Source organism: Schistocerca serialis, chromosome 2 (genome assembly GCF_023864345.2).
Source record: "Schistocerca serialis cubense isolate TAMUIC-IGC-003099 chromosome 2, iqSchSeri2.2, whole genome shotgun sequence".
Lineage (NCBI taxonomy): Eukaryota > Metazoa > Arthropoda > Insecta > Orthoptera > Acrididae > Schistocerca > Schistocerca serialis.
In genome coordinates, this window is record NC_064639.1 from 1,047,418,661 (window position 1) to 1,047,445,496 (window position 26,836).

Consider the following 26,836-nt stretch of genomic DNA (forward strand, 5'->3'; position numbering starts at 1 on the left):
GCTGCCGTAATAGCTGACCTGTTTACTGCTTGAGGTCAGCACGGAACAGCGAGTAAAGAGAGACAGTTTTCATGCTCTATGTTACAAGAATGGCCAAATGTAGCATGATGACACTGCAAATTGTTTGGAACATGCAAATAATGCACAAAAATGGAAAATTAACATCGGCAACTGGCAGAATATTAAGAGGAAATAACTTCGTGATGTTGGATTAGGACATAAATCACAAAAAGAAAAGGTAGCCTCCAACGCAGGTATATGGAATAAAGTTGTATGGGTTTTTTAAAAAGACATGTGTATATAGAGCAGCATAGGCGTCCTCTACAGTGGCGTATGTGCCCTCTAGAGTAAAATGCTCTGACGAAGTTCATTATGCGCATCTTCTGAAAACACTGCAGTAAGAATACGTAACATGAATAAAATTAAGTACAGTTCTGTAGTTATCATTGACAAAAAATATAATACACAATCTGAGCACTGCTGTATTATTAAAAGAGAATGTGAAATATGATAATCTAGTTGAATATTGGGTAGTAATATTGACTGATTGCATGATTCAGGATCTTGCATGCAATCCCGAAGCAAGCTCAAAAGATGGGGCAAGAGCATAAACCCACAAATTAGTTAATGCTGTACAAAGAATATCATGTCTTTATGTATGATGAGCAGTCCACTTACTTCATAAAATCAAGGAAATAGGCAAGCCAGCCAGACGAAAGAACAGTAAGACAGAAGATACTTCACAGAAACAAGGTACTTTCAAATACACAGCCCGTTCAGAAGAAGTGTGTCAAAAAATGATGAATACAGACTCTTCGACATAAACTAAAAGCTAGAATGACCATTCCTGAAGACAGTCGAGGGAACACATTTCAATAGGCCACACGTCATATCAAATGATGACAAGGCTCTGATTCGGGAACACATTTCGAGTGCCCCAGAGCACATGAAACATTAAAGCAGCAATAAATCCCCAAAAGAATGTCTGCACCCCGATCTCAACTTCTACTGAATGTATTGATCATTTACCAAAAATTTTCCTGATGGATCAATAAGTAGGTCAGCCTATCAAAGTGAGTTTCAAACAGATTTTAATTTGTGTTTCAGGACACCTAGGTCATATACTTGCAGACAGTGCGATTTGTTGTTTCACAAAATGATCGCAGCTTCTGGCAACACAGAACTGCATAACACCAGACTTGAGAATCAGTTGCACAACACAAAAGCAGAACAAGCATTCAAAGTGATAAAATCGATATGGAAATGGCTAAAAGGAACAGCAACATACAGGTAATGTGTGTTGACCTACAACAGGTTTTATTTTGTCATACATTGATGCATTCCACGATATTCTACTAGACAACTGTTATGTAATTTCATGGTATATGGCACTGGTACCGGAAACATCACAGTAAATTTGTGGAATGAATTCACTGCAAGGAGAGGTTCAGTGGGAATCAATTCCTGTCTGCTTAAATTTGTGACTAACAATTATAGTATGTTTGAGGAAGGTATGTAACACAAACTAATTATATGGTCTGACCACTGGCAGAACAACTGGACAGTTTTAGTGCTTTATTAGTAGCCTGTCAGCGGCAAGTATTTACATAAATACATCAGAAGTTTTTATGCTAAGATCTTAGTTTCCTACCTTGTAACAGCAACTTCACAGGATCAAGAATAGAAAGAATCAAGAAATATGATTACTTCAGAATGGAAGTATGTCATTGCTGAGGCCTTTGTAAACCCTATAGAACTGACCATTCAGATGATGATGATGTTCAATGACTTAGGATCCACTGAGTTGGTTTTAACAAAGCCACATGCTTTGAAAATTGCTGATGTACTCTGGTTGAAGCTGTGTAGTGATGGTCCTCGAGGCGTAAGCTTGCGTCGTAGTCACAATGTGCTTTGCCCATGGCAATGACACTGTATTCTAAAAAATGGTTATAAATATTAAATAAAAAACTTTCTGTTGCCTTCTGGTCTTTGGCTTCCCTACAATGGGGCACTGAAACTTCATAAGGAGAAGAAAAGGGACCTACCTGACATGATGAAATACATGGAGCTAAAATACAGGCATTATTAGGAAAACTTGCAGTGTGAAAACTGAGTTTAATGTATCAGATTTGTCACATAACTTGATAAAAACTATTATCCTTTTCAAGACCAAAGTAATCAGTTTACAATAAATATAAATACTTCAGGCGAAGATGGTATAATTGCAGAAATGTAGAAGCACATAGATGACCAGTCCCGGCAGAGTATCATCCAGATCATTCAAGACGTTTGGAAAACAGAGGACTTGCCAGAGGGATGCATCTCAGCTGTGATCCACCCACTACACAAGAAAGGAAGTAAGACCGACCTCAACAACTACAGAGGCATCTTCTTGTTGCTTATAACCTACAAGTTCTTCTCTAAAGCTCGGCAAAATAGTGTCACCAAACAGCTAGACTCCCAACTAGGTGAATACCAGGTTCTGTGTGAGTAGGTCCTGCACAGAACAGATTCAAAACCTCAAGACCATCCTCTCATATAGGAGCCGAGGGGAGGACACCTCTGGGTAGCCATTATGGTACACTTCCAAAAGGCATATGACTCAATAGATCGACAGACCCTCTTCTCTACCCTGTGGGAACTAGGCCTAGATGGGAAGACTACCAGATTGGTCCAAGCTACCCTGAAGAACACCACCTCCAAAGTCAAGTTCAGGCGCGAACACACAGTGAGCTTTCCCCTCCAGACAAGAGTCAGGCAGAGAGATGGCCTCTCTCGCATCCTCTTCAACTGTGTTGAGGAGAAAATCTTAAGAGAGTGAACTTCCACATTGTCATGAGAAGCAGGACTGAAGCTTGGGTACAAGAAAGACAACCTCATTGGTCCCTGTCTAGCCTTTGCTGATGAACTCATCCTACTGGCCAACAGTATGGAGGAGGTTACTCACCAACTACAGAGCCCCTACAGTGTTGTAAAAACTGGCTTGAGGGTCAACATACAGAAGACTGAGTTTATCACGAATATCAAGCAGGCTTCTTCTACAACCCCACTAGGAAACAATACTATCTGTAAAGTTCCTGCAGTCAAGTACTTGGGAGAGTGGATCTCAGCATGCAAGAGTGAAACCTTGACCATAGGTGCCAGGGTGCACCAAGTTAGAGAGGTGCCTATCATTCCTGTAAGAACATCTATACCTCCAAGTACCTATCCACGAACACAAAGCTGAAGCACTACAACTTTGTAGTAACACCCTCTGCACTCTATGCATCTGAGTGCCTCTTGATGAATTTAAAGGGCCCACACAGGAAACTAGAACTTAAAGAGAGGAAGATCCTGAGGAGAATACTAGGACCCATAAGAGAGGAAGATGGTACCCACAGAATCGGGCACAAGAATGAGCTCTATGAACATCAGGAAGACATAGTCACATGTATGAGGAAAAGGTGACCGACTTTCTATGGGCACATGACCCACGTGAATCACTCCTGGATCACCGAAAGGATCCTCACAGTGACAAGTAGAGGATACGCGTTCACAGCCAAGTGGATCACCTTCTGTTAAATTAGACTTAAAGGAACTGCAGATCCCATTAAAGACGACTGAGAACCAAACTCAATACCAACAGGCCATCCTGCAGGAAGTGTTCCCACTGTGTCTCTCAAGCAAGAAGTGTACAGGCACCACCAGACCTAAGTGGACATATGAGAGGAAGCAGTCTCAGAGCCAGAAGATGAAGGCATACTGTGTCAAGAAATGGCAGAAGACCCTAGCTAAGAGTTAAGATGAGCCCCGTGGTCCCTAGTAGGCCGAAACTATTCTTCTCTTCTTCTTTTTTTTTTTTTTTTTTTTTTTTTTTTTTTTTTTTTTTTTTTTTTTTTTTTTTTTTTGGGCGGGGGGGGGGGGGGGGGGGGGGCATTATTATTTCGTGTTTCGTGTCTTGCCATAATTTCCTTTCTTACAACTTTTAGATTCTACACAACCTGATGATCACAGCAGAATACAGAGTGCTCTGGAATAATCCTGTATGTCCATTGTCACACAGCATTTTAATATTTACTTATTTTAAGAAATTTTGAAAAGCACAAACAAGTACTTTCGAAGTATGTATGTACAAACAATACAAATCTGCTATTACATTATTATTTTGCAATAATTCCAAGTAATGAACAGTTTATGTCTGTTTCCTAAAAATTGCAAAATGTGCCACACACGATTACTTGTGCACATGCTTCACTTATTTTGAATGTCAAATTAAAAACATGCCCGAATGCATATTTTTTCCACTACTGATTTCTACTTAGTTTGTACCATAATCTGTGCACTTAAAATAGATAACACCTTCAGCAGTCAAAAGGCTGCCTCACAATTATATTACAGCAAGAACCTATTACAACTTTATGGTATAAATCACAGATAAACACCTTCACAAATAATTTGTGATTATGGTAACTATTTTTGCTATAGTGAAATCCTTACTTGTCATTTGATATACTGCAGTCAATAACAGTCTTCTTACTTGTGTTAACAATTATGAAAGGCAAGTGGATTGCGGAGTTTGGAAGTGGTGCACCACACTCTTCCTCCATTTTCTTGTTCCTCTCCACCAAATTTTTGAATGATATTTGCTGGAAGATAAAAATAAATTAGATTTAAGAATGACTTTCAACTTTTAAAAATCCATGTGCATGTAATTCACAAAGAGTTCTAACAGAAATATGTGATGAGGATTTAACCCATTAAATATAACCGGTAAAAGAACAACCAGCTTCTATGGGAACTGGTGGTACAATTCTCTTCACCTTATTTTCAGTCCCACTGGACACACACGCATGTGCACACGCGCACTCACATGCTCACAAAAAATCTAACATTCATTGTAGCCACTGGAATACTGCCACAGTAAGCCGTGTAAACAATTACTTAAAAATCAGAATTCTACTCCACCAAATACACATTAACGGTAAAAACTGGAAATGAAGTCAGATATCACTTTGCTCAATAATGTAAATGCAGTGTTCAACTTTCATCTCTTCTCCACTCTATGGACTATGTCATAATAAGCATATTGTGACTTAAACCACAGTTTTCTATCTAACAGCAACAAACTTTATAGTGGCAATTTCAAGATGCAGAGTATAGTTTTTGCCACCCACAGACTTGTACTTACATTCACTAATTAGTTGACAGCAACCAATGTACTACATGCTGAAACTATGTACTCCCCATGTGCGACAGAGTTGTAAACATTTTAATTTCACGGAGCTAAAAATTTGTAATTCCAAAATAATATTAACTGCAATTTCAACTATGTTTTGGCTTGTATTTTGTAAAAGCTGGAGTAGGCGGTAGGACGGGGCAGTAGGGCGGGGCGGAGAAACGGGCGGTAGGAGGGGGCGGAGGAACGGGCGGTAGGAGGGGGCGGAGGAACGGGCGGTAGGAGGGGGGGGGGAGGAATAGGGGGAGGAGCAGGGGGATGGGAGTAGGAGTAGGGGGGGAGGGAGTAGGAGCAGGAGTAGGGGGAGGGGAGAAGGAGTAGGAGTAGGGGGAGGGGAGAAGGAGTAGGAGTAGGGAGAGGGGAGAAGGAGTAGGAGTAGGGAGAGGGGAGAAGGAGTAGGAGTAGGGAGAGGGGAGAAGGAGTAGGAGTAGGGAGGGAGAGGGGAGAAGGAGTAGGAGTAGGGAGGGAGAGGGGAGAAGGAGTAGGAGTAGGAGTAGGGAGAGGGGAGAAGGAGTAGGAGTAGGGAGAGGGGAGAAGGAGTAGGAGTAGGGAGGGAGAGGGGAGAAGGAGTAGGAGTAGGGAGGGAGAGGGGAGAAGGAGTAGGAGTAGGGAGGGAGAGGGGAGAAGGAGTAGGAGTAGGAGTAGGGAGAGGGGAGAAGGAGTAGGAGTAGGGAGAGGGGAGAAGGAGTAGGAGTAGGGAGAGGGGAGAAGGAGTAGGAGTAGGGAGAGGGGAGAAGGAGTAGGAGTAGGGAGAGGGGAGAAGGAGCAGGAGTCGGGGAGAAGGAGCAGGCGTCGGGGAGAAGGAGCAGGAGTCGGGGAGAAGGAGTGGTGGGGGAGGGGAGAAGGAGTGGCGGGGGAGGGGAGGATGTGTGGGGGAGGGGAGGATGTGTGGGGGAGCGGAGGATGTGTGGGGGAGGGGAGGAGGTGTGGGGGTGGGGAGGAGGTGTGGGGGTGGGGAGGAGGTGTGGGGGTGGGGAGGAGGTGTGGGGGAGGGGAGAAGCAGAAGGGGAGAAGAAGCAGAAGGGGAGGAGAAGAAGAAGGGGAAGGAGGGGGAGAAGGGACAGAAGGGGAAGGAGGGGGAGAAGGGACAGAAGGGGGAGAAGAAGGAGGGAAAAAATGGTGGTTTTGGGCACAAACCACTGGTACTGAAAGTGTAGAAACTGTTTTGCAGATCCCTGGGATCAATGGAAATCACTCAAGGGTCCCTTTTTTAATAACTTTCTAATAAGGGGAAAAAAAAAAAAGAGCAATTAAAGAAGGTACAATAACAATCTTCTGTTAGACTTACTGATTTGGATAGTCAGTACAAATGCAACACTGTCAGAGGATAAGGCTGTATTTATCAGAGACCAAACAACAACCTTGTACACAAATAAGGTTGTATTTATCAGATAGCTTGAGACGCCAAACTCTGCAATGAAGGCCAACTGTAAAAAGTGTGATTGTAACATATCAATCAAACTGTCAGTGTTCTATCAATGTAAGTATCCATTTAAACTTCATTCAGCCCTAAACTTTAGATATCGCCATATTTTTTGCCTTACACTTGTTTTCAGTATTTTATTGCTGGAAAGAAAGGTGGGTTTAAAAAGGTAGGCCAAAGCCTTATAGCGAACGTGATTGCTCTGCTTTAGATGAACTTGATTGCTTAGCTTTGAACTCACCAACTAGCTCTTTTGCTAAAGGTGATTGTGGTAGTAATGCGACTGGTGCCAATGAAATCACCTCAAAAGAAGTTATGTCAATTTAATGTTTCTACAAGCCTTCAAACAAAAATAGTTGCTAAAACAATTAAGAAGTATGATGAAAAATATATCTTTAGGATTCATGAACAACAATGCCAATCCTCAATATGTTATATGCAGCAAAGTTCCCTAAAACAGCTCTATGGTTTCAGCTAAAATGTGTTATTTAGATCGATGGGCTTAAAAATAAAAAATGCTGCATTCTTTTTTCAAGCATATGATGAACTCTTAAAATTGAAAGTGTTCGTGTTTTTGAGGCTTCTTACTTAAGACATCTCAATGTGGCGAAGCAGACTCATTTTCAGAAAATCTTGTTATACTTTCTGCTATGAAGATGGTAAAATGTATACCCGGTGAAAAATCAGTGAAAGAAAGGCTGGTAAAATGTATACCAGGTGAAAAATCAGTGAAAGAAAGGCTAAGATATCACTTTGGAATGACAGTAGCTCAGTGCATGAGATTTAGAGACCAATATAATGAATAAACTTACTTTTCATCTGAAGTGATACAAATTTTCTTTACAAGTGAGTGAATCTACCTACTGATCTGGACTCATTGTCTTAAACGAATAGACTAGTATCAGAACAAGAACGTATCACTTGAGATATTTTTTTACGAAAATCTCTACCTATGCATACTACTGGAGTTGAAATATTTGGTTACCTTAAATTCTTTTTTTGAACAGAATAATATACCATGAGCTAACTGCTTTGATGTCTGTATCCATGAAGCAAAGATATAAATGGTATAGTTAATGATGCTGTACAGCTTAATAAAAATACTGCCAAAAACTGTTTCAGTAGCCACTGCATGAAACATAGGCAGGGACTTGATGGAGAGATTAGTATTTAATGTCCTGTTGACAATGAGACCACTGAAGATAGCGCACAAGCTTGGATTAGGGAAGGATGAGTAAGGAAACCAGTCATATCCTTTCAAAGGAACCATATCAGCAGTTTCCGGAAGCGATTAAAGAAAATTGTAGAAATCCTAAATCTACACGGCCAGATGCGGGTTCAAAGCGTCATCCTCCTGAATGCCAAGTCTAATGTGCTTATCACTGCACCACCTAGCTCAGCAGGGACTTGATGTAAATTAATTATCTGCAGTTATGAGTACCTCTTCATAAGGTCATCAAAACCATTAACTTCTTAAAATCTTGGCCTTAAAATAACTGTTTATTCAAAATATGGCCAAGTTACATGCACACCCAGCCTTCATACTGGTATCAGATGATAACCTGGAGTAAAAATTAAAATTCAGTTTTTTGGAGCTGTGGCACGAGGTTCATGTTTTTAAGATCACAACTTTGAATTGAAAGGCTGATTATTTGATAGCTTCAGATTTTTACAGAGATCAATGGCCTGAACTCAATCCTCCCAGGAAAGCAAAGACAGGGTGCAAAGATTCAATATGTGAACCATGAGTGACCCAGCAGACGTCAATACAGTAATCGAATACGCTCCACATTCACATCACTCACACTGGGATGTCCGCTTCTCTTTGCCGGGCACAAGCAACTCGTCTTAACGAATTTGTTGTGCCATCAGTTAATGGCCTACCTTGGTGGTGGTTTCTTACCGTACTTAGTTCTAAACATCCGTTGAACAGCTGTAACACACTTGTTTTTGTCGAACTCCAACACACAGAAAGCTTGCTCCGCATCTGAACTCTCCATGGTTGCGACTAGTGCTGACTACTGGCAAACTATCAAACTACACTGTGGCGTCATAAAAGGAGAGGGGGCCTTTCAGGGTTTCTCTTCAAAATGACATATGTATAATATCTGTACCATGTTTGGTTCTTGTGCAATAAATAATTGAAAGTGTCCTGGACTTTATGTACACCCTGTATATTTACTGATCAAGAAAAAATTCTTACTTTCCACAAAAGGACACGATTTTTCAAAAATGTGAATGCGTCTCACAGGTTCAGACAGTTTCCAATAATAAGAGAGATCTACAGAGGAAACAGGTGAAACAGGACACAGTCATTGATGAAGTTATTTACCACTTGGTATGTACAAATTAGGCTTTTAATAAATATGTTTGATGCAGCGCAGCTCCATGGTGTAGCAACGATTGACAGTGATGGCTTATCTGTAACACATGAGGAGTCCATCTTGGGCAATGTTTCTTTACAAAGTGAATTAAAATTTTAATATAAGAAATCTGTGATTGAATTTTGGAAAAATGGAAAGAAGGGAAAAAGATCGCTTTCAGCGATGCAGGATAAACAATACAAAGTTAAGTCTGTGAAACAGCTGTATCCCTGGGAAAAGTATATTCTCAACAGTGGCTCAAAATGTGATGATATGAAGATAATACACTGCTGGACTTTTCTAGAGCCTATGGATCATCAGCTAGTGATCGATGGCATTGACATTCAAATATTGGTCTTGCAAATGAGAAGGGAAGTTAAATTCCATAATTTCAAGGCAAGTCCCAAATGGCTATCGAATTTTAAAAAGATTCGCGAAATTGTAACTCAGAAAAACCAGATTTATAACTAGACACTATATAAAAGATAAAAATGATCTCAATTAGGTCATTTTAAGATTTTATTTATTTATTTATTTACTGTTCTGTGGGACCAAATTAAGGAGATGTCTCCATGGTCATGGAACACGTCAATACATGATAGTAGAAACATATATTCAGGCGACAATTCGTAAGTTTAAATGAAGAAAATCAACAATGCAACACTGGAATTTGCTTAATTTGTCAGCTCTTCCAGGAGCTCCTCGACAGAATAGAAGGAGTGAGCCATAAGGAAACTCTTCAGTTTAGATTTAAAAGCGTTTGGACTACTGCTAAGATTTTTGAGTTCTTGTGGTAGCTTATTGAAAATGGATGCAGCAGAATAGTCACTCCTTTCTGCACAAGAGTCAAGGAAGTGCATTCCACATGCAGATTTGATTTCTGCCTAGTACAGGGTTATTACAAATGATTGAAGCGATTTCGCAGCTCTACAATAACTTTATTATTTGAGATATTTTCACAATGCTTTGTACACACATACAAAAACTCAAAAAGTTTTTTTTAGACATTCACAAATGTTCGATATGTGCCCCTTTAGTGATTCGGCAGACATCAAGCCGATAATCAAGTTCCTCCCACACTCGGCGCAGCATGTCCCCATCAATGAGTTCGAAAGCATCGTTGATGCGAGCTCGCAGTTCTGGCACGTTTCTTGGTAGAGGAGGTTTAAACACTGAATCTTTCACATAACCCCACAGAAAGAAATCACATGGGGTTAAGTCGTGAGAGCGTGGAGGTCATGACATGAATTGCTGATCATGATCTCCACCACGACCGATCCATCGGTTTTCCAATCTCCTGTTTAAGAAATGCCGAACATCATGATGGAAGTGTAGCAATTGTAAACGGTAAGGCTTCTGCTTTAGCCTTTTCTGTAAGATTTTCCATACCGTCGGCTGTGGTACGTTTAGCTCCCTGCTTGCTTTACTCGTCGACTTCCGCGGGCTACGCGTGAAACTTGCCCCACGCGTTCAACCGTTTCTTCGCTCATTGCAGGCCGACCCGTTGATTTCCCCTTACAGAGGAATCCAGAAGCTTTAAACTGCGCATACCATCGCCGAATGGGGTTAGCAGTAGGTGGATCTTTGTTGAACTTCGTCCTGAAGTGTCGTTGCACTGTTATGACTGACTGATGTGAGTGCATTTCAAGCACGACATAAGCTTTCTCGGCTCCTGTCGCCATTTTGTCTCACTGCGCTCTCGAGCGCTATGGCAGCAGAAACCTGAAGTGCGGCTTCAGCCGAACAAAACTTTATGAGTTTTTCTACGTATCTGTAGTGTGTCGTGACCATATGTCAATGAATGGAGCTACAGTGAATTTATGAAATCGCTTCAATCATTTGTAATAGCCCTGTATTAACTGAGTGAAAGTTGCTAACTCTTGGGAATAAGCTGATATTGCTAACAACAAACGACATTAAAGAAAATATATACTGTGAGGCAATGTCAGAATTCCCAGACTATTGAATAGGGGTCGACAAGAGGTTCTCGAACTTCAATCTGGAGTTGCGCTCTGGACATACTTTGTTCCAAAAGTGTGCAAAGACATTTGAATCCATGGCACAGTCATTGCCTTCAGTTACTCAATTCAGGCTACAGTCTCTGCAGCTGGTAAACTGGTTACCCAACTGAGTTTGGACTGAGAATTAGAGAATCTCTTTTTGAAATGCGAAAGAGTCTTGTGACGGCATTGAAATGTTGTAAACTAACTTCTAACAACATCAAAAGGTATTTGACAGAAGTTATCTTTCCCAATACAGGAGAAAAATCTGTATTACTGTTAGATTTATCGGGTGATCAGTGTGAAAGAACAATTTTGAGTGTCTTACCTGAGGACAATGAACTTTTTCATCTGGTGATCCCAGAAGGCTCAACAGGATAGGTACAGCTGTTAAGACACATACGGCTTTCGATGTTGGAAGAACTTCATGAGAAGATTTTAAGATATAATTCTACTGCATCATTATGATGTCATTCTCCATTTGAGAAACAATATATTCAAGTTGCAGTCATTAGTACATAACCAATTCTATTTGCCGAGGTTTTCCAATGTACTGAAAAGTGCCTGGTACAAATCAGACTTTTTTGAGGATTGTTCGCCACAATTTGTAACACCTGCTGAACTTTGTTTTTATTGCCTTTCCCATGGTGTGTATTATACGAACAACAGTTGTTCATTTAGTGAGCATGGTTTACAAAAACATTATGTTTTAAGCATTTCTTTACAGGTTTCCATTTTTTTTGTTTATTTATTTATTTGCAACATGCTCCACTACAATGTTTGTAATGCTCTGTGTGTGTGTGTGTGTGTGTGTGTGTGTGAAGGTCCGAGAGAGAGAGAGAGAGAGAGAGAGAGAGAGAGAGAGAGAGAGAGAGAGAAGTGCATAGACTACTCCTTGTGAATAGCACTAATGGGGCAACAAAGCTTACTGACGGACAGATCACGATCAACAGTGTTACATACCCACACTTCATGAGACACTGTGGAGGCGTTTTGTTTTTAAACCAGGTCAATGGCGTGAAGTTTGGTGATCAGGAACTTGACGCCACCACCTTTCCTCCCTCTGTGCCCAAATACTGGCAATGAATTATTATTATTATTTTTTTTTCACTACCAGGGTTCGATTTGGCTTACCCCTGCCACCACACAAGCATGTGTTAATGACATCAGCCATGGAAGCGGGAATGTTTCCATTGCTGTAACGATTTTGTATCACACTACTGAGTTATTTTGAATTAACAGAATACACGTATGTGGGAACACAAAATAACAATTTACGTAATACAGCACAAATATGTAGAACGAATAACTAGAATAATAATGAATGCTTAGAAATTTTAATTAGGTATGTTGCACATACTCTGACAGCACACTCTGTACAACTTATTTTCGAAAAATGTGTGTGTGGCGTGAAAGTTTCTTTCATTTATGTTGTAACAAAGTTTCCATTTTGCAAAACTCATTAATAGTGGTGGGGTAATTTTTTTTCAAAAATTGATTATATAGTTTTCAAGAACAACTTTTATATGAAACATATTTCACGGTTTTGGATCTATTAACCCTAAACCTGATCTACTGAATTACCTTTTGGGGTGTGCTTTACCCCTAAAAAGTGAATCTGGGGAAAAAAGAAGTAATTGTATTATTCTGCCTCCTCTAGTCACCTGCCAAATATTATCACATTGTTCACTGACATCACTTGGGAATGTTCCCTTGTAAGGCACGGGAGTACGTGCTCATTGTCTGCTCACTTTGTCAACCCAGTCCACCATGCTGCCATAGCACAGTATTTATTTTTTTAATTGCCAAATCAATAAATTACAAACAGTTGTTAACAACATACTATGCAAAATGGCTGATATAAAACAGGGCTAGTCTAATTATGGAAGCCTATTCGAGTGCAAATAATGTTGCTAACAATTTAGGCATTCTGGAGAATAATGAATAATGAAATTAACAAATTTAGTAATCACATTGTCTTACTTCACATTTTAACCTTGTTGTATTAATGATAACTGGTGCCAAAACTCAGAAAAGTAATATTTTTGGTATCTTCTCGAACAAACTTCATACTTTCACACACATTACTGATGACAATTAAGCTGAAATCTTTCACAGCAGTCCAGAACAACAAGCAAAGGACTATGCCATTAGTACCACAACCTCTGCTATTCAAAAATTTTTTGATCCTTATGACACTGTCATTCAATGTAACAGTTTTGTAATGCACTGGCTGACTGTGCATTTATTTGATGAGCAAGATGAAATTTGGTTTTCATATATCGTCTGGAAAGTCCTCAATTTATGCTACTAAAGATACACAGGATCTCCCTTAAAGAGGTGCTATCTGAGAAGGTAGATTTTGATTCCAATAGAAGGCACATTTCATATAGAAGTTGCTGTAAACTATAAAATTCCATTAATATATTGTGTGCTATCAAGGGTGTAAGTTTGGGAGTGCACATATTTGACTAAGGTTTATACCATGCTTCAATAAGGTCAGATACAGATTATGTCCATCAGTTTTTTGTCAACTATGAACGCTAGTCAAACCACTAGATAAATGGAGTATAAAGTACTAATTATAACTGAAGATAATGAAATCTACTCCAATTAATGCTATCTCAGTCAAGGTAAATGACCCACCTCTAACATACATCACAAATACTTAAGTGCTTTTTTACTGAAGCAGTCGCAGTTTGCACAAAACAAAATATTGTGAGATACCCAGTCTTGTGGAATATACGGAACTTATCCATTAATCAAAAGTAATTTATCTGTATAAAGACTGCATTACTATGATTCTGATTACCACATCAACAGATTAGAACCACAAGTTGTATTAGTCAGACTTTGGCTACGGATACCAAAACTATTATATTTTGAATGAGTATCCCCTCAACAATGGAAAATACTATGTTCTTCTACACAAATGATTCAAGGAAAGAAGACAAATGTGGTTGTACTTACTGGGATAGCAGCTAACCCACGGATAAGAAATTCATGCTGGCTAAGGAAACCACAATTATAACAGGAACTTATCTAGACATTAAAGAGTTTCTATATACTGAGAAGTATCTATGATGAGTTTGTGTTCATCATACATTTCAGATCAGCACTTTAATTACTGAGATAACTCTACAATCCAAGAGACTATCGTCTTGTGGCATATGAAACCATTAACTTGATATTAAAGTTCACAACTGGATAAAAGCTGTATAAAAACTCATTGCAGCTCTTCTGCAAACGAAAGTAGATACCAGCTAGCACAACAACCACTTACTGCATAAAGAGGTAACATCTAGGAGTACAAGTGTCATATCTTTTAAATGTCCTCAAACCAGTAATCAAAGACAAATTGAATGCAAAATGGTGAGAGCACGGAAAATCAATAGCACAGATTATGACAAACAGTGGTAGGATTATTATGATCCAGAAATCAAGATATGCACAAAAAATACGCTGCTATGAACAAAAATTTACAAAAAATATTCAGAACATAAAAATATGACCTAACAAGGTTAAAAAGAGAGAAAACTTTTCTTTTAAAATAGAGCAGTAAGTCAGTTTATGATGATAAACTATTTAAGAATAAAATGCACAAAATAAGCTAAACTATGGAATTTGATGATGATTTGTGCTTTTTATTAACATTATCAGAACATAGTTAACCTTTGGTGTGTGTTAGTGTGTGTGTGTGTGTGTGTGTGTGTGTGTGTGTGTGTGTGTGTGTGTGGTTTTTACTTGAACCTATGAGGTCTAAGCTGCAATATACAATGAATACCTTGTGCAAATTTTCAAATAAAAAATATTTCCTACTGTCAGCCAATGAAGCCTTGCAGTTTGAAAACTTCTTTCTACTTCAGCTGACACAAAAGGAGTATACTTAAAATGGACAATAACAAACAAAGCTAAATCTAAATAATCAAGATAGAACTTGTCACCCAACAAAGTCACTAAAATAAAACACAGTGTACGATACATTCCCCACCCCTTAAATTGAACACACGTTAAAGATACACCGCCCCCCCTTGCCCTTTTTCCTAAGATGTTTCCCACTTCCTGACATACTGTTTTCTCACTTTACCACATCAGCTAATTTATTCTCAATTTTTTCACTTGTTCAATCTGCTTCAAAGCAGTTATGGCAACAGGAATAAATCCACAATTTGATTTTATGTATGAAAGGTTGTCTGCATTAGCATTAGACATTAATTCTTGCACCAGTGCAATTGAAGTGGCTTCATTGCTATCGCTTGAATCAATACCCACTTTTCACAACATTGAACTTCTGGTACTAACAGCTGCAGCAACAATCTGCGACTCCATCTTGTAAAAATGGGAAATGGGAAGGAAACGTCTGGAGTTAACAACTTGAATGTTGCAACACATCAAGAGCTTTTCAAAAATACCTTTTCAACACACCAAATAAATCTGTCAAAAAACTGCATTTACTACAAATCTCTTCCGGAAATCTGTAAGGTGTGAGCTAAACAAGTAACATGCCCTATTACACTATGTAATGCTCTAAACGATTTGGCAGCTTTCATCATATAAGGCACATCATCTGTTACAAAGAGAAGTTGTTTGTTTTGCTTAATGCCTTTGGGCCATATGGTACCCACAGATGTCAGACTATTTATTAATGGTGAAAAAAAGTTACTTTTTTTAAATGTTCACAGTCTATTAGAAACTTTTCATCTGGGCCATCTTCTTCCAAAGTTCCCACAATGACATATGAATATATTGTAGGCGACTTGCCTACAACAAATAATTGCATAGCCGTCCAGTATAAGGAGTTAACGAAAAAATATTTATTCGTGAAAACTCACAATGAGAAGAAACTAAAAAACAACAGAGAAGTAACAAAAACTAGGAGATCCTATAGTCTTACAGCAAAGATAAAAAAAACACCCTCTCGCGCACTTTTGATCTCACTTTGCACCAGACATGAAAAATATCACTGCCACACAGGCCCCCCCCTTAAAGTGCGGAGCCCCAGGGATATCTTGATACTTGAATTTTATTCGACGTCCAGGTCTGGTGTGCGTCGGGTGCCTCGGGGGCGGTGACATCGTCGTTTGTGGTGGTGATTCACCTGTCTCGGACGATGTACTGAGCGGTGTTTTGGTATGCTCTGCGTCCATCATGTGTTGATGCACAGGCGTGGTGTCAGAGGTCGGAGAGGGTAAAACCCATGCTGGCTTGACACGTTCAATAGATACCTTTGTCGGAACACCACTGTACATTATGTCCACGGTATGCTTATTTCTACTCAGCACCTGAAATGGACCCGTATATGGTGGTTGTAAAGGCGATTTGACTGAGTCTGTTCGCAACATTACGTGAGAGCAATTGTACAAGTCTTTGTGTACAAACACCTTACGGTTACCATGGCGAGAAGGTGGCGGGCAACGTATATTTGTGCAGTGACTTTTTAGCTGCTGCACCCAGTGTGTGAGGCCCTCTGATCCAGGTAGTAAGGTTGATACTAAATAATCTGCAGGAATCCGTAGCGGCTCGCCGTAAACCATCTCGGCAACTGATGCACCAATATCGGGTTTGTGAGCTGTCCGCAGGCCTAACAACACTAATGGTAATGCTTCCGTCCACCTCTCTTGACGACACATCAATGCTGCTTTGAGTGTTCTGTGCCATCGTTCGACCATACCATTACTGGCAGGGTGATAGGCAGTCGTGTGGTGGCGTTGGAAACCACACATTTTGGATAGCTCGAGGAACAACATAGATTCGAACTGACGTCCTTGGTCAGTTGTGACTTGAAGGGGGCATCCAAAACGGGCAACCCACGTACACAGAAACGTCTTAGCAGTAGTTTCGGCTGAAATATCGACTATTGGAGTTGCTTCTGCCCATCTTGTGCACCTATCTATGGCCGTAAACAAATATCTGTAACCCTCTGACTGTGGGAGAGGTCCAACCAGGTCCACGTGAACGTCTGCGAATCTAGCAGAGGTACCTTGAAAATCTCCAATATCAGCACGCACATGTGAAGTCCTGTATATTAGGTACTGGGTATCTATCTGCAATGGTTCTTGAGTTTAATGCTCGGTAATCCCCACATGGTCTCCATGATCCATCTTTCTTACGTACTAAGTGTAGGGGTGAAAACCACGGACTGTCTGACCGGCGAATTATTCCCGCCTTTAACATTTCCTCGAATATCGCCTTTGTTTCTGTCAATTCTACGTGCTCGTTGTGAAACTGGTTGTCCTGGCGTGGTACGAATATAGTGACCCGTACTATGTTTAACTTCTTTTGTCTGTCCGTCAGAACATCTCTGAATCTTCTCTTCGTCATGTAGCTCTTCGGCTACAGAGTTGGCAATCGCCTGTAGCTTCTCACAAGTTGTATGCCCTTTAGTGCTTGATATTGCACTGTTGTCCGTCAGATTTAACAAACGTTTTCCTTGTAAGTCGACCGCCAACTCAAAATGTGCCAGAAAATCAGCGCCCAAAATAGGTTCTGATATACCAGCTATCACAAAAGACCAGGTAAACTGTTTGGAAAAACGCACATCAATCTTGCACACTTTACATCCATACGTGTTAATCACCTCGTTATTCACTGCCTTCAAACGTGGCTGTATGTCTTTTTTGTTGTGTGGCGCATGGCTGACAGGAAGCGAACTAATGTCTGACCCAGTATCCACCAAAAATCTTGTACCCGTAAGTACGTCTGATACATACAATCTTTTCGAAGCAGGAGGCATATGTATTGACGACTGTTGTCGCTGACATGAAAACACTGCACTGTTTCTGTACATACCTTGATTGTCTGAGTAGGTGCATGGTGATGTACATCTTGTAGCATCTCTCCCAAAACATTTATGGTACCAACACACCTTACGCTCGTCCTCTTGTTGACTTCGTGTTTCACGCCCAGCCCGGTCTCTCTTGCACTTAAAGATAACTTGTGGTCGTTGTAGCGTGCGTACTTGCGCTCGCAAATCCTCTATTGCAGTTTTTAAATCTCTAATTTCGTTTGAACTTTTTGTTGTTTGTCGCTTTGCGACCGCGGCACAGTTTACTGTTATATCGCCAGTTTGGTCTTGCTGGTAATGGTAGTTACCGTACGTGGCATCTGTCAACGTCATTGCGACTGTTGCAGTAGGCTCGTGCGTCTCGTAGATTCTGTCTGCAGCGAGCAGCAGTTTGTCAACTGATCTTTCATCGTATATAGCTAGTGTAGTTCTTACTTGCATTGGTAGCTGTTGTTCCCATACGTGGAGTAACAGTCTATCGGAGACTGTCTATCTATCTACCAGGCTGCGTAAATGACGCCAGTATTCTGATGGGGTCCTATCTCCCCATTTCTCTTGGTACAGTACTTGTTTGACTCTGATGTCGACTGACTTCACACACCGAGAAATTAATTCTTCTTTCAGTCTACAGTATGCTCCTTCAGTAGGCGGGTTCACTATAATGTCAGATATCAAAACCGAGGTCTGATGGTCCAAATTACTGATCACCAAGGTGAACTTCTCGTGATCACTGACTATTCTTTGTTGTAGAAATATATTTTCCATTACCGCGAACCATGTGTGTGGCTGAGAAGGCACGAATGGGGGCGCCTGTAATTGCAACCGATGAGTTGGTGAAGCGTTGAAACCAGCGGGTACTTCCACTGCTGTTACTTGCTGTGGTTGTGCTGCCGTGGTTGTTGAACCAACATCATTCCTTTGGTCCGGTATACACTTTAAGTTCATATCTTTCGAAATATGCAACTGTAAAGTTTCTATCTCATTCTGAAGCCTATGAATTTCTTCCGTTGTCGAACCGTATCGTTTGCCGTCGTCGTTCATTACTTTCGCAGTTAATGTTCGACGTAGCTAACGAAAGATTTAAAGTTCCTTAATCGGAGGTCACCAATTATGTAGGCGACTTGCCTACAAAAAATAATTGCATAGCTGTCCGGTATAAGGAGTTAACGAAAAAATATTTATTCGTGAAAACTCACAATGAGAAGAAACTAAAAAACAACAGAGAAGTAACAAAAACTAGGAGATCCTATAGTCTTACGGCAAAGATAAAAAACAACACATGACAAAAAAAAAAACTCTCGCGCACTTTTGATCTCACCTTGCACCAGACATGAAAAATATCACTGCCACAATATCTTTCCACAAAGTCTGTGATTTCATCAACTGACACACTTTTTTTTCTTCATATCTTGGGCTGGTGTAGTAGCTTCTTAAGGTGGAAGAATAGGGAAGATACCTTCTTGTGTACTTTTCTAAGAATTCACAGAATTCTGGATGGTTTAATTTACTTAAGGGATGTCTGCATGAAGGAAAAACTGTTCTTCACAAAATGGTTAAAAAGACTGGTGGAATGCCCTTAGCTGTATTTGCTGTAGTGTTTATCTATTGAAACGTGCCACTGAACATTAAATGAAAGGTCAACAGTAACTCTTACTTCTCACAGTTTACAAAACAGTATTTTAACATCAGTCAAAAATACTTCCTCACCATATTGGGACATGACATGTTTTACTTCAACATAAATACTTAGCTTCACTTTAGTAATTTTTTTTCTGAACTATCACACACAGACTTCCAACTTCAATAAGAATGGAAGACACAATGAGACACTTGTCTGCAGTCTACAATCCAGAATGGTTTAAACTACCTACTCATAAAATAACAAAGCAATACACAAACTCACTTGTTTATGCAAAAGTGAGTTTGTGTGTAGTCCTTAAGGTGAATTCAAATTAAAAAGGGGAGGAAGGTAGATATTTGTCATTTTCCTAATAACAAAATAAGATGTGCAGTTCTGAGAAAGGTAACTGGAAGAAAGAAATTGCACGAGAAAAATTCTTAAGTTCTTGAAAGACTGCTACTCATCATACAGTGGACATGCTGGGTTACAGACAGGACACACACACACACACACACACACACACACACACACACACACACACACACACACACACACACACACCATACAGTCTCTGGCCGGCAAGGACAGACTGCAAGCAACAGCGCATGATGGGAGCAGTGATCTGTGTGGTGGGGTTAGGAGGATGCTGGGGCAGGGATGGAGAGGGATAGCGGGGTAGGGGTGGAGGGTGGTGATGTGCTGCTTCCAGGAGCATACAGGGACATGGTGGAGAGAGGATAGGGCAACTAGGTGCAGGCAGGAGGTTAGACGGAGAGTGGGGAGGGGACAAAAAGGAGAGATTTAAAAAGACTAAGTGCACTGGCAGAATACAAGGCTGAGTTGTGCTGGAGTGGGAACAGAGAAGGAGAAGTTGGGTGTATGCATGGGGAGGAGGTGTTGAAGTTTTGGAAGAATGTGGATAGAGGGTTCTCACCCTCAATCCAGATCATGAAGATATCATCAATGTATCTGAACCAGGTGAGGAGTTGGAGTTTCTGGATGGTTAGGAAGGTTCCCTCTACATGGCCTAGAAAATTAACTAGGTATTGTTGACTATCTTCCAGCATGACAAATGTCAATGATTACACAGTTTCAAGGAAGCTGTAAGAAGACTCACATTCAACCGACGCTGCTACAGAAAATACCAACATTGCATTGGCTGGGTGGCATCCCCATTTTGTGTGGCTGTTAACCACATTTTTGGCAGTCCATACACATATAATACCAGAAGTCAAATACTATTAACACAATAAGACATCAACCATCCCCACTACTACAGCAATCTCCATGAATATAATATATTAATTTAAAATATAGCTAAGATGTACAAAATTAAAAATTGCTGAGACTGCTTTGTGTGTGTGTGTGTGTGTGTGTGTGTGTGTACTGGAGCATCAGGTACCAGAACACCTGACATCCACACAGTATACTGATGGCTACATGAGTGCTTAATCAAATGCCAAACAAAACAAAACTACTGGAGAATGAGAATGATAAATAGGTTTTTCAGATTTTCCTAAAAAAAAATTTTAAATATGGATTTTGAATACATCACTTGTGAGGAATAATTAGGAAGCACACACAATCATTTCTGTGTTATCAGTGTCATGTGGCATCTGTACTTCTCACATAGGAATCCTAGTTTTATTTCTGTGTTATAAAGCCTAGTTCACTCATATTCATATTAAGAAGTGTTACATTGGTTGTAATACCTCACATTATCACATGGGGTATGAGCTTTCATCTTACCATCATAAGTTACATGGTTGAAAGTTGCAAAAATCTTATTTTGGTATCATACGATCTACGCGCTCTGTCATTTTCTCCAATTAGTTGTGGATGTTCTATGTGCATTTACACCAGACTGAATAAAAGAGAACACGACCGAAGAAGCTTTTAGAACGTGACAGAATAAGCTTTTCATTACATGAGCTCCTGATAGAACTGAGATTACACATTTGCTATGACAATGTTTTGTGCTACACGAATACTAAAACGGAAGATAACATCGTTGTGTATTGAAATACTACATTTTGCTTACAAGGCGAATAAAGATAGGGAGAAGGAAATGAAAATGAAACTTCTGTGTTTGAACTTTTGCAAAAATGCCAAGACGTTGTGCTGGAACATCTACAATTGTGGTTGCCACTTTCTTTAGGATTGCTTTGCCATCACCCCCATTGCCCTATGTCAGTAAATGATTTATAATGGTTATTTAGGACAATAGCAATGTCTAACATGACACCAATTACCAAAGAAACTAACAGCAACACTTGTCTGAAACCCCTATTTTGAATTTCAATGCTTACAAATTTCTTATGTAGCTCATGAAGAATTAAGCTCAGTACATGAAGCACCGAAGGGTTTTGTTAAGGCTGATGATGTATTTGAGACACTATACAGCACGGTCATCAGCACCCACAGTGGGTGTCAACACGCAAATTGCATGTTGGGGAAGATGTCTATCCCCAAAGGCTTAGTTGCTTATAGTGCATTAAAATCCACAAACAACTGTGGAAGTCTCTGTGATGACACACTGAAATAAGACACTCAAAAGTGGTTAATAAAATTGTTAAACTGCCCGATTGAGCTATCCACTCATAGCTTGTTAACCACCTCTCCTCAACACTTTCAGGATGCGAAACCAACATTTCACACAATTTCAAAACAAGTTGTTCACTGTTTACACTGGTATTGGCATTTGCGAGAATAGTTGACTGATCTCCAGACAGAGTTACCCTTATGTAAGCACAGAAAACGTGTAGTTAAAACATGCTGGACAGAAAATAGTATACTACAAAGCTTCACGTGCCTCGGTGGTCAATTTGATGGACCGCTGTTTGTTGTTTGCCACTTCCAACTATTCACTACACCCATGATGCATGACTTATGTAAGATGACGAGATGATGGCCTGCCGGGGGACAGCACACCATATTACACAACCATCTTCAAATCTCGTTGGGCCACTTTGTCTGTTGTACCATTTTGCTGTATCCCAAATTGCCACCTTTTTGTATTAGTTTTTGATCCACTGAAGCCATCACACATGGTCTGAATCATATTTTCTTTTGGATATATTTGCTGTACCCCTTGTAGAACACTGGACGAGTTAGGGCAGATGAGAAAGTTTATATTGTGCTGCCTTCGTACCTACTCCAGTGATTTGACTAAGGTTCAAAGAAACAATAAATACTACATGTAAATACTGCACATTTCCTGTCCATGTGGTGCTGAACTTACCTTTCACTCACACAGTCTTGTTTGTAAATATACTCCCCCCCCCCCCCTCTCTCTCTCTCTCTCTCTCTCTCTCTCTCTCTCTCTCTCTCTCTCTCACACACACACACACACACACGCGCGCGCGCAAACTAAGCCATTTTAAGTGTGAAATGCTGGCACATTAACAACCAGTGTAACTGCTAGAATGTTGAATGCATGCATGCAAATATACAGGCATTGTGTCGTACAGGTGCCCGATGTCAGTTTGTGGGACGGAGTTCCATGCCTGTTGCACATGGTCGGTCAATACAGGGACAGTTAATGCTGTTTGTGGATGACACTGGAGTTCTGGGTCCAATTATGTCCCATATGAGCTCAATTGGAGATAGATCTGGTGATCGTGCAGGCCAAGGCAACATGTCGACACTTTGAAGAGCATGTTAGGTTACAACAGTGGTATGTGGGTGAACATTATCCCCTTGGAAAACACGCTCTCGAATGCTTTTCGTGAATGGTAGCACAACAGGTTGAAGCACCAGATCGATGTACAAACTTGCAGTCAGGGTGCATGGGATAACGTGAGAGTGCTCCTGCTGTCAAATGAAATCGCACCCCAGACCATAACTCCAGGAATGCATACTATAGCTTATTTGGCTTGGAGCTGTTCTTGAAGTAACCAATCTCCAACAGTTTGTTGTGTCACTGTGGTGCCAACTGCTGCTCACATTGCTGCTGCAGATGCATTATGATGTGCCAGAACCATATGCTGAACACAAGATCTTCCCTCTTGGTAGTGCCACATGGCAGTTCGGAGCCTGGTCTTCTTGTGACCTTACATTCTCATGACCACCACTGCCAGCAACCATGTACTGTGGCTACATTCCTGGCAAGTCTTTCTGCAATATCGCAGAAGGAACATCTAGCTTCTCAAAGTCCTATTACAAGATCTTGTTTGGACTCAGTGAGGTGTCCATAATGGTATCTGTAAACTTAAAAGCATTCTTGACTAATGTCAACTCACCATACCTAACCTCAAAGGTCACTAACGCTCACAACCATTACAGCGTGTATTTAAAGCAAACCCGATTCATATCCTTGTAAGGGTTCTATTAGTGGCCACACATATGCAACCCGCACAAAATTTTAATAGATATAATCTTTCAGATGTAGAAACATGCCTACCAACTTTAGTTTATGTCACACAACTCCTCCTTGGTGTTAATTTTTTTTTTATCAGTGTATATCATAGTCACAGATCTGTCAGTGTTACTCCTGATGCACAGCCATTGTTGCCAGTGATTTCATCAAATGTAATGCCATCTAGCAGTCGTCGTCACAATATTATTTGTGGAAAGAAACTTAATACAACTAGACATAGCACTTCAAAGAAACTAATCAATTTTTTGATCATCAAACAATGGAAAGTCCAGAATGGAATATTTTCAGTTTTTGAAAACGTAATATAACAAAATAGATAAATAATCTACTTGCCCAGCAAAAAACAAACACAAAAGTTGAGGAAAATGTGGAAGCTTTCAGAGCCACTGGCTCACTCTTCTGGCAGAAGGGTTACGGGAAAGGAAGAGTGATGATTAAAAATGACAGGAAAGATTTAGGAAACAAGAAGAGTTAAAAGAATCGGCCAGAACTTCAAGTCAGGGGAGACTTACTGAGCGGGAAGAGAATGAAAGACAGACTGTTGGGATTGTGCAGGACAAGATTTTAAAACCTAAGATCTGTAAGGGTGGAAGATAGGGTAAAAAGCACAAAAGAGATTACTGGGGGGAAAAAAAAACATTGTGCAAGAGTTGATAAGAGTGGAAAGCTAAGTGCATTATACATGGTAGATAGGTGAGGAACAGGGGGAAGGGGGATTACGCGTATCTTATCAGAAAATATAAGCTATAGAAATGTAAGAGGGAATGAACAGAGGAAATACTTCTCAAAAAGAGGTGCTGAGATGAAAGTAATTATCATAAATTATGGTTAGGTGGAGGGTGAGAACCAAGCACATGTTGTAACGCCAGTTCCCACCTGCGGAGTTCTGAGAAACTGGAGTCAAGAGGGAGAATCCAGATGGCATGTGTGGTTAAACAGGCACCAAGGTCATGACTGCTATGTTGTAGAGTATGCTCTGCAATAGCATATTGTTCGTTGCCAATATACATTCACTGTCTATGCCAATTCATCCTAACTGACAACTTGGTGGTAGTCATACCAATGCAGAACAATGTTTACCTTACAGCAGGTACATGACGTGTCATTTCACAGGTGGCTCTCCCTTTGATAGCATATGTTTTGCTACTTACAGGGTTGGTATAGGTGGTGGTAGAAGGGTGCATAGAGCTGCTTCCTATACCAACCTTTTCATGTGTCAGTAAGAGGGGGGTTTCTTGGGATCCACAACCTGATTTGGTTTAGATACATCGCTGAAATTTTAGCCATATGGACTCGTGTTGAGGTTGACCATCTGATCAAATTTTTGAAACCTCTAAATACATTCTTCCTACTAAATTTCACATTGGCCTATTTGGAATCTCATTGCCACACACTTCTGTCCACATTAAATCTACTAACAAACAACAATAGTTACACATTTTGACAGTTGCCATCCTTTCTCTTTGAACTGCTCCCATCCACACAGCCTTTGTATTTGAGGCAAACTTATTTGTTCAGATGCAGTCTCTTTACAGCAATACACCAACAGTCATCTCAGCCTTCGCTAGATGTAATTACTCCACCAGCTTAGTTCAAAAGCAGATTTCCCAGGCCATCACATCCAATCCTGGCACTGACAAACCCACCAAAAAACAACTTAGTACACCTCTTACACTCAACATCATCCTTGTTCCGAGTGTATTAATCAACTACATCGACAAGGCTATGACTTTCTAAAACTATGCCCTGAAATGAGGTCCACTCTGTGTGACATTTTGTCCACCACCCCAAGAATAGCTTTTCGTCGCCATCCCAGTCTTCGCAATATCGGTGTCAGATCCTATGCTGCTTCTGCATCCTTCTCCCTACCATATGGCTCCTACTCCTGTGTCTCTCCCCACTGTAAGACTTGCCCTATGTGCTCTCTTACCACCACCCATATCAGACCCGTAAGTGGCATAACATATGCTGTCATAGGAAGATGTGAAATGACATATATCATCTACCACTTGTTATGTAAACATTGTTCATCAGTTTCCTACATTAGTATAACTACCACTTTCATCCGTCTTCATTTCCTTTCAATCCTTCTGCCAGAAGGAGCCACTGGTTCTGAAAGATTGCACATTTTTCATAACTTATGTACGTTTCCTTCTGCTGCCACTTGGTGTGTACATTTTACCTGTGCAATTACAGGGTGAAGATGATGTAACTTACCAAACGAAAGCGTTGGCATGTTGATAGACACACAAACAAACACAAACACAAAATTCGAGCTTTCGCAAACAACGGTTGCTTCATCAGAAAGAGGGAAGGAGAAGGAAAGACGAAAGGATGTGTGTTTTAAGGGAGAGGGTAGGGAGTCATTCCAATCCCGGGAGCGGAAAGACTTACCTTAGGGGGAGAAAAGGACAGGTATATACTCGCGCGCACACATACACATATCCATCCGCACATATACAGATACAAGCTGACATTTGTAAAAGCAAAAAGTTTGGTCAGAGATGTCAGTCGATGCGGAAGTACAGAGGCAAAGATGTTGTTGAATGATAGGTGAGGTATGAGTGACAGCAACTTGAAATTAGCGGAGGTTGAAACCTGGTGGGTAACGGGAAGAGAGGCTATACTGAAGGGCAAGTTCCCATCTCCGGAGATCTGACGGGTTGGTGTTAGTGGGAAGTATCCAGATAACCTGGACGGTGTAACACTGTGCCAAGATGTGCTGGCCGTGCACCAAGGCATGTTTAGCCACAGGGTGATCCTCACTACCAACAAACACTGTCTGCCTGTGTCCATTCATGCGAATGGACAGTTTGTTGCTGGTCATTCCCACATAGAAAGCTTCACAGTGTAGGCAGGTCAGTTGGTAAATCACATGGGTGCTTTCACACGTGGCTCTGCCCTTGATCGTGTACGTCTTCCAGGTTACAGGACTGCAGTAGGTGGTGGTTGGAGGGTGCATGGGACAGGTTTTACACTGGGGCTGGTTACAAGGGTAGGAGCCAGAGGGGTAGGGAAGGTGGTTTTGGGATTTCATAGGGATAAACCAAGA

The 26,836-nt window shown here is 40.6% G+C and overlaps 1 protein-coding gene across 1 annotated transcript in view; it reads right to left on the reverse strand.

Annotated features, from left to right (window-relative positions):
* The window catches only part of LOC126458484 (transcription factor Dp-1), a 198,406-nt gene that overhangs the window by 49,145 nt on the left and 122,425 nt on the right, over window positions 1-26,836 (reverse strand). Inside the window, exon 8 of the mRNA XM_050095576.1 lies at window positions 4,477-4,625. Within this exon, the coding sequence (XP_049951533.1) occupies window positions 4,477-4,625 (149 nt within the window). The remainder of the gene's footprint in view (window positions 1-4,476; window positions 4,626-26,836) is intronic.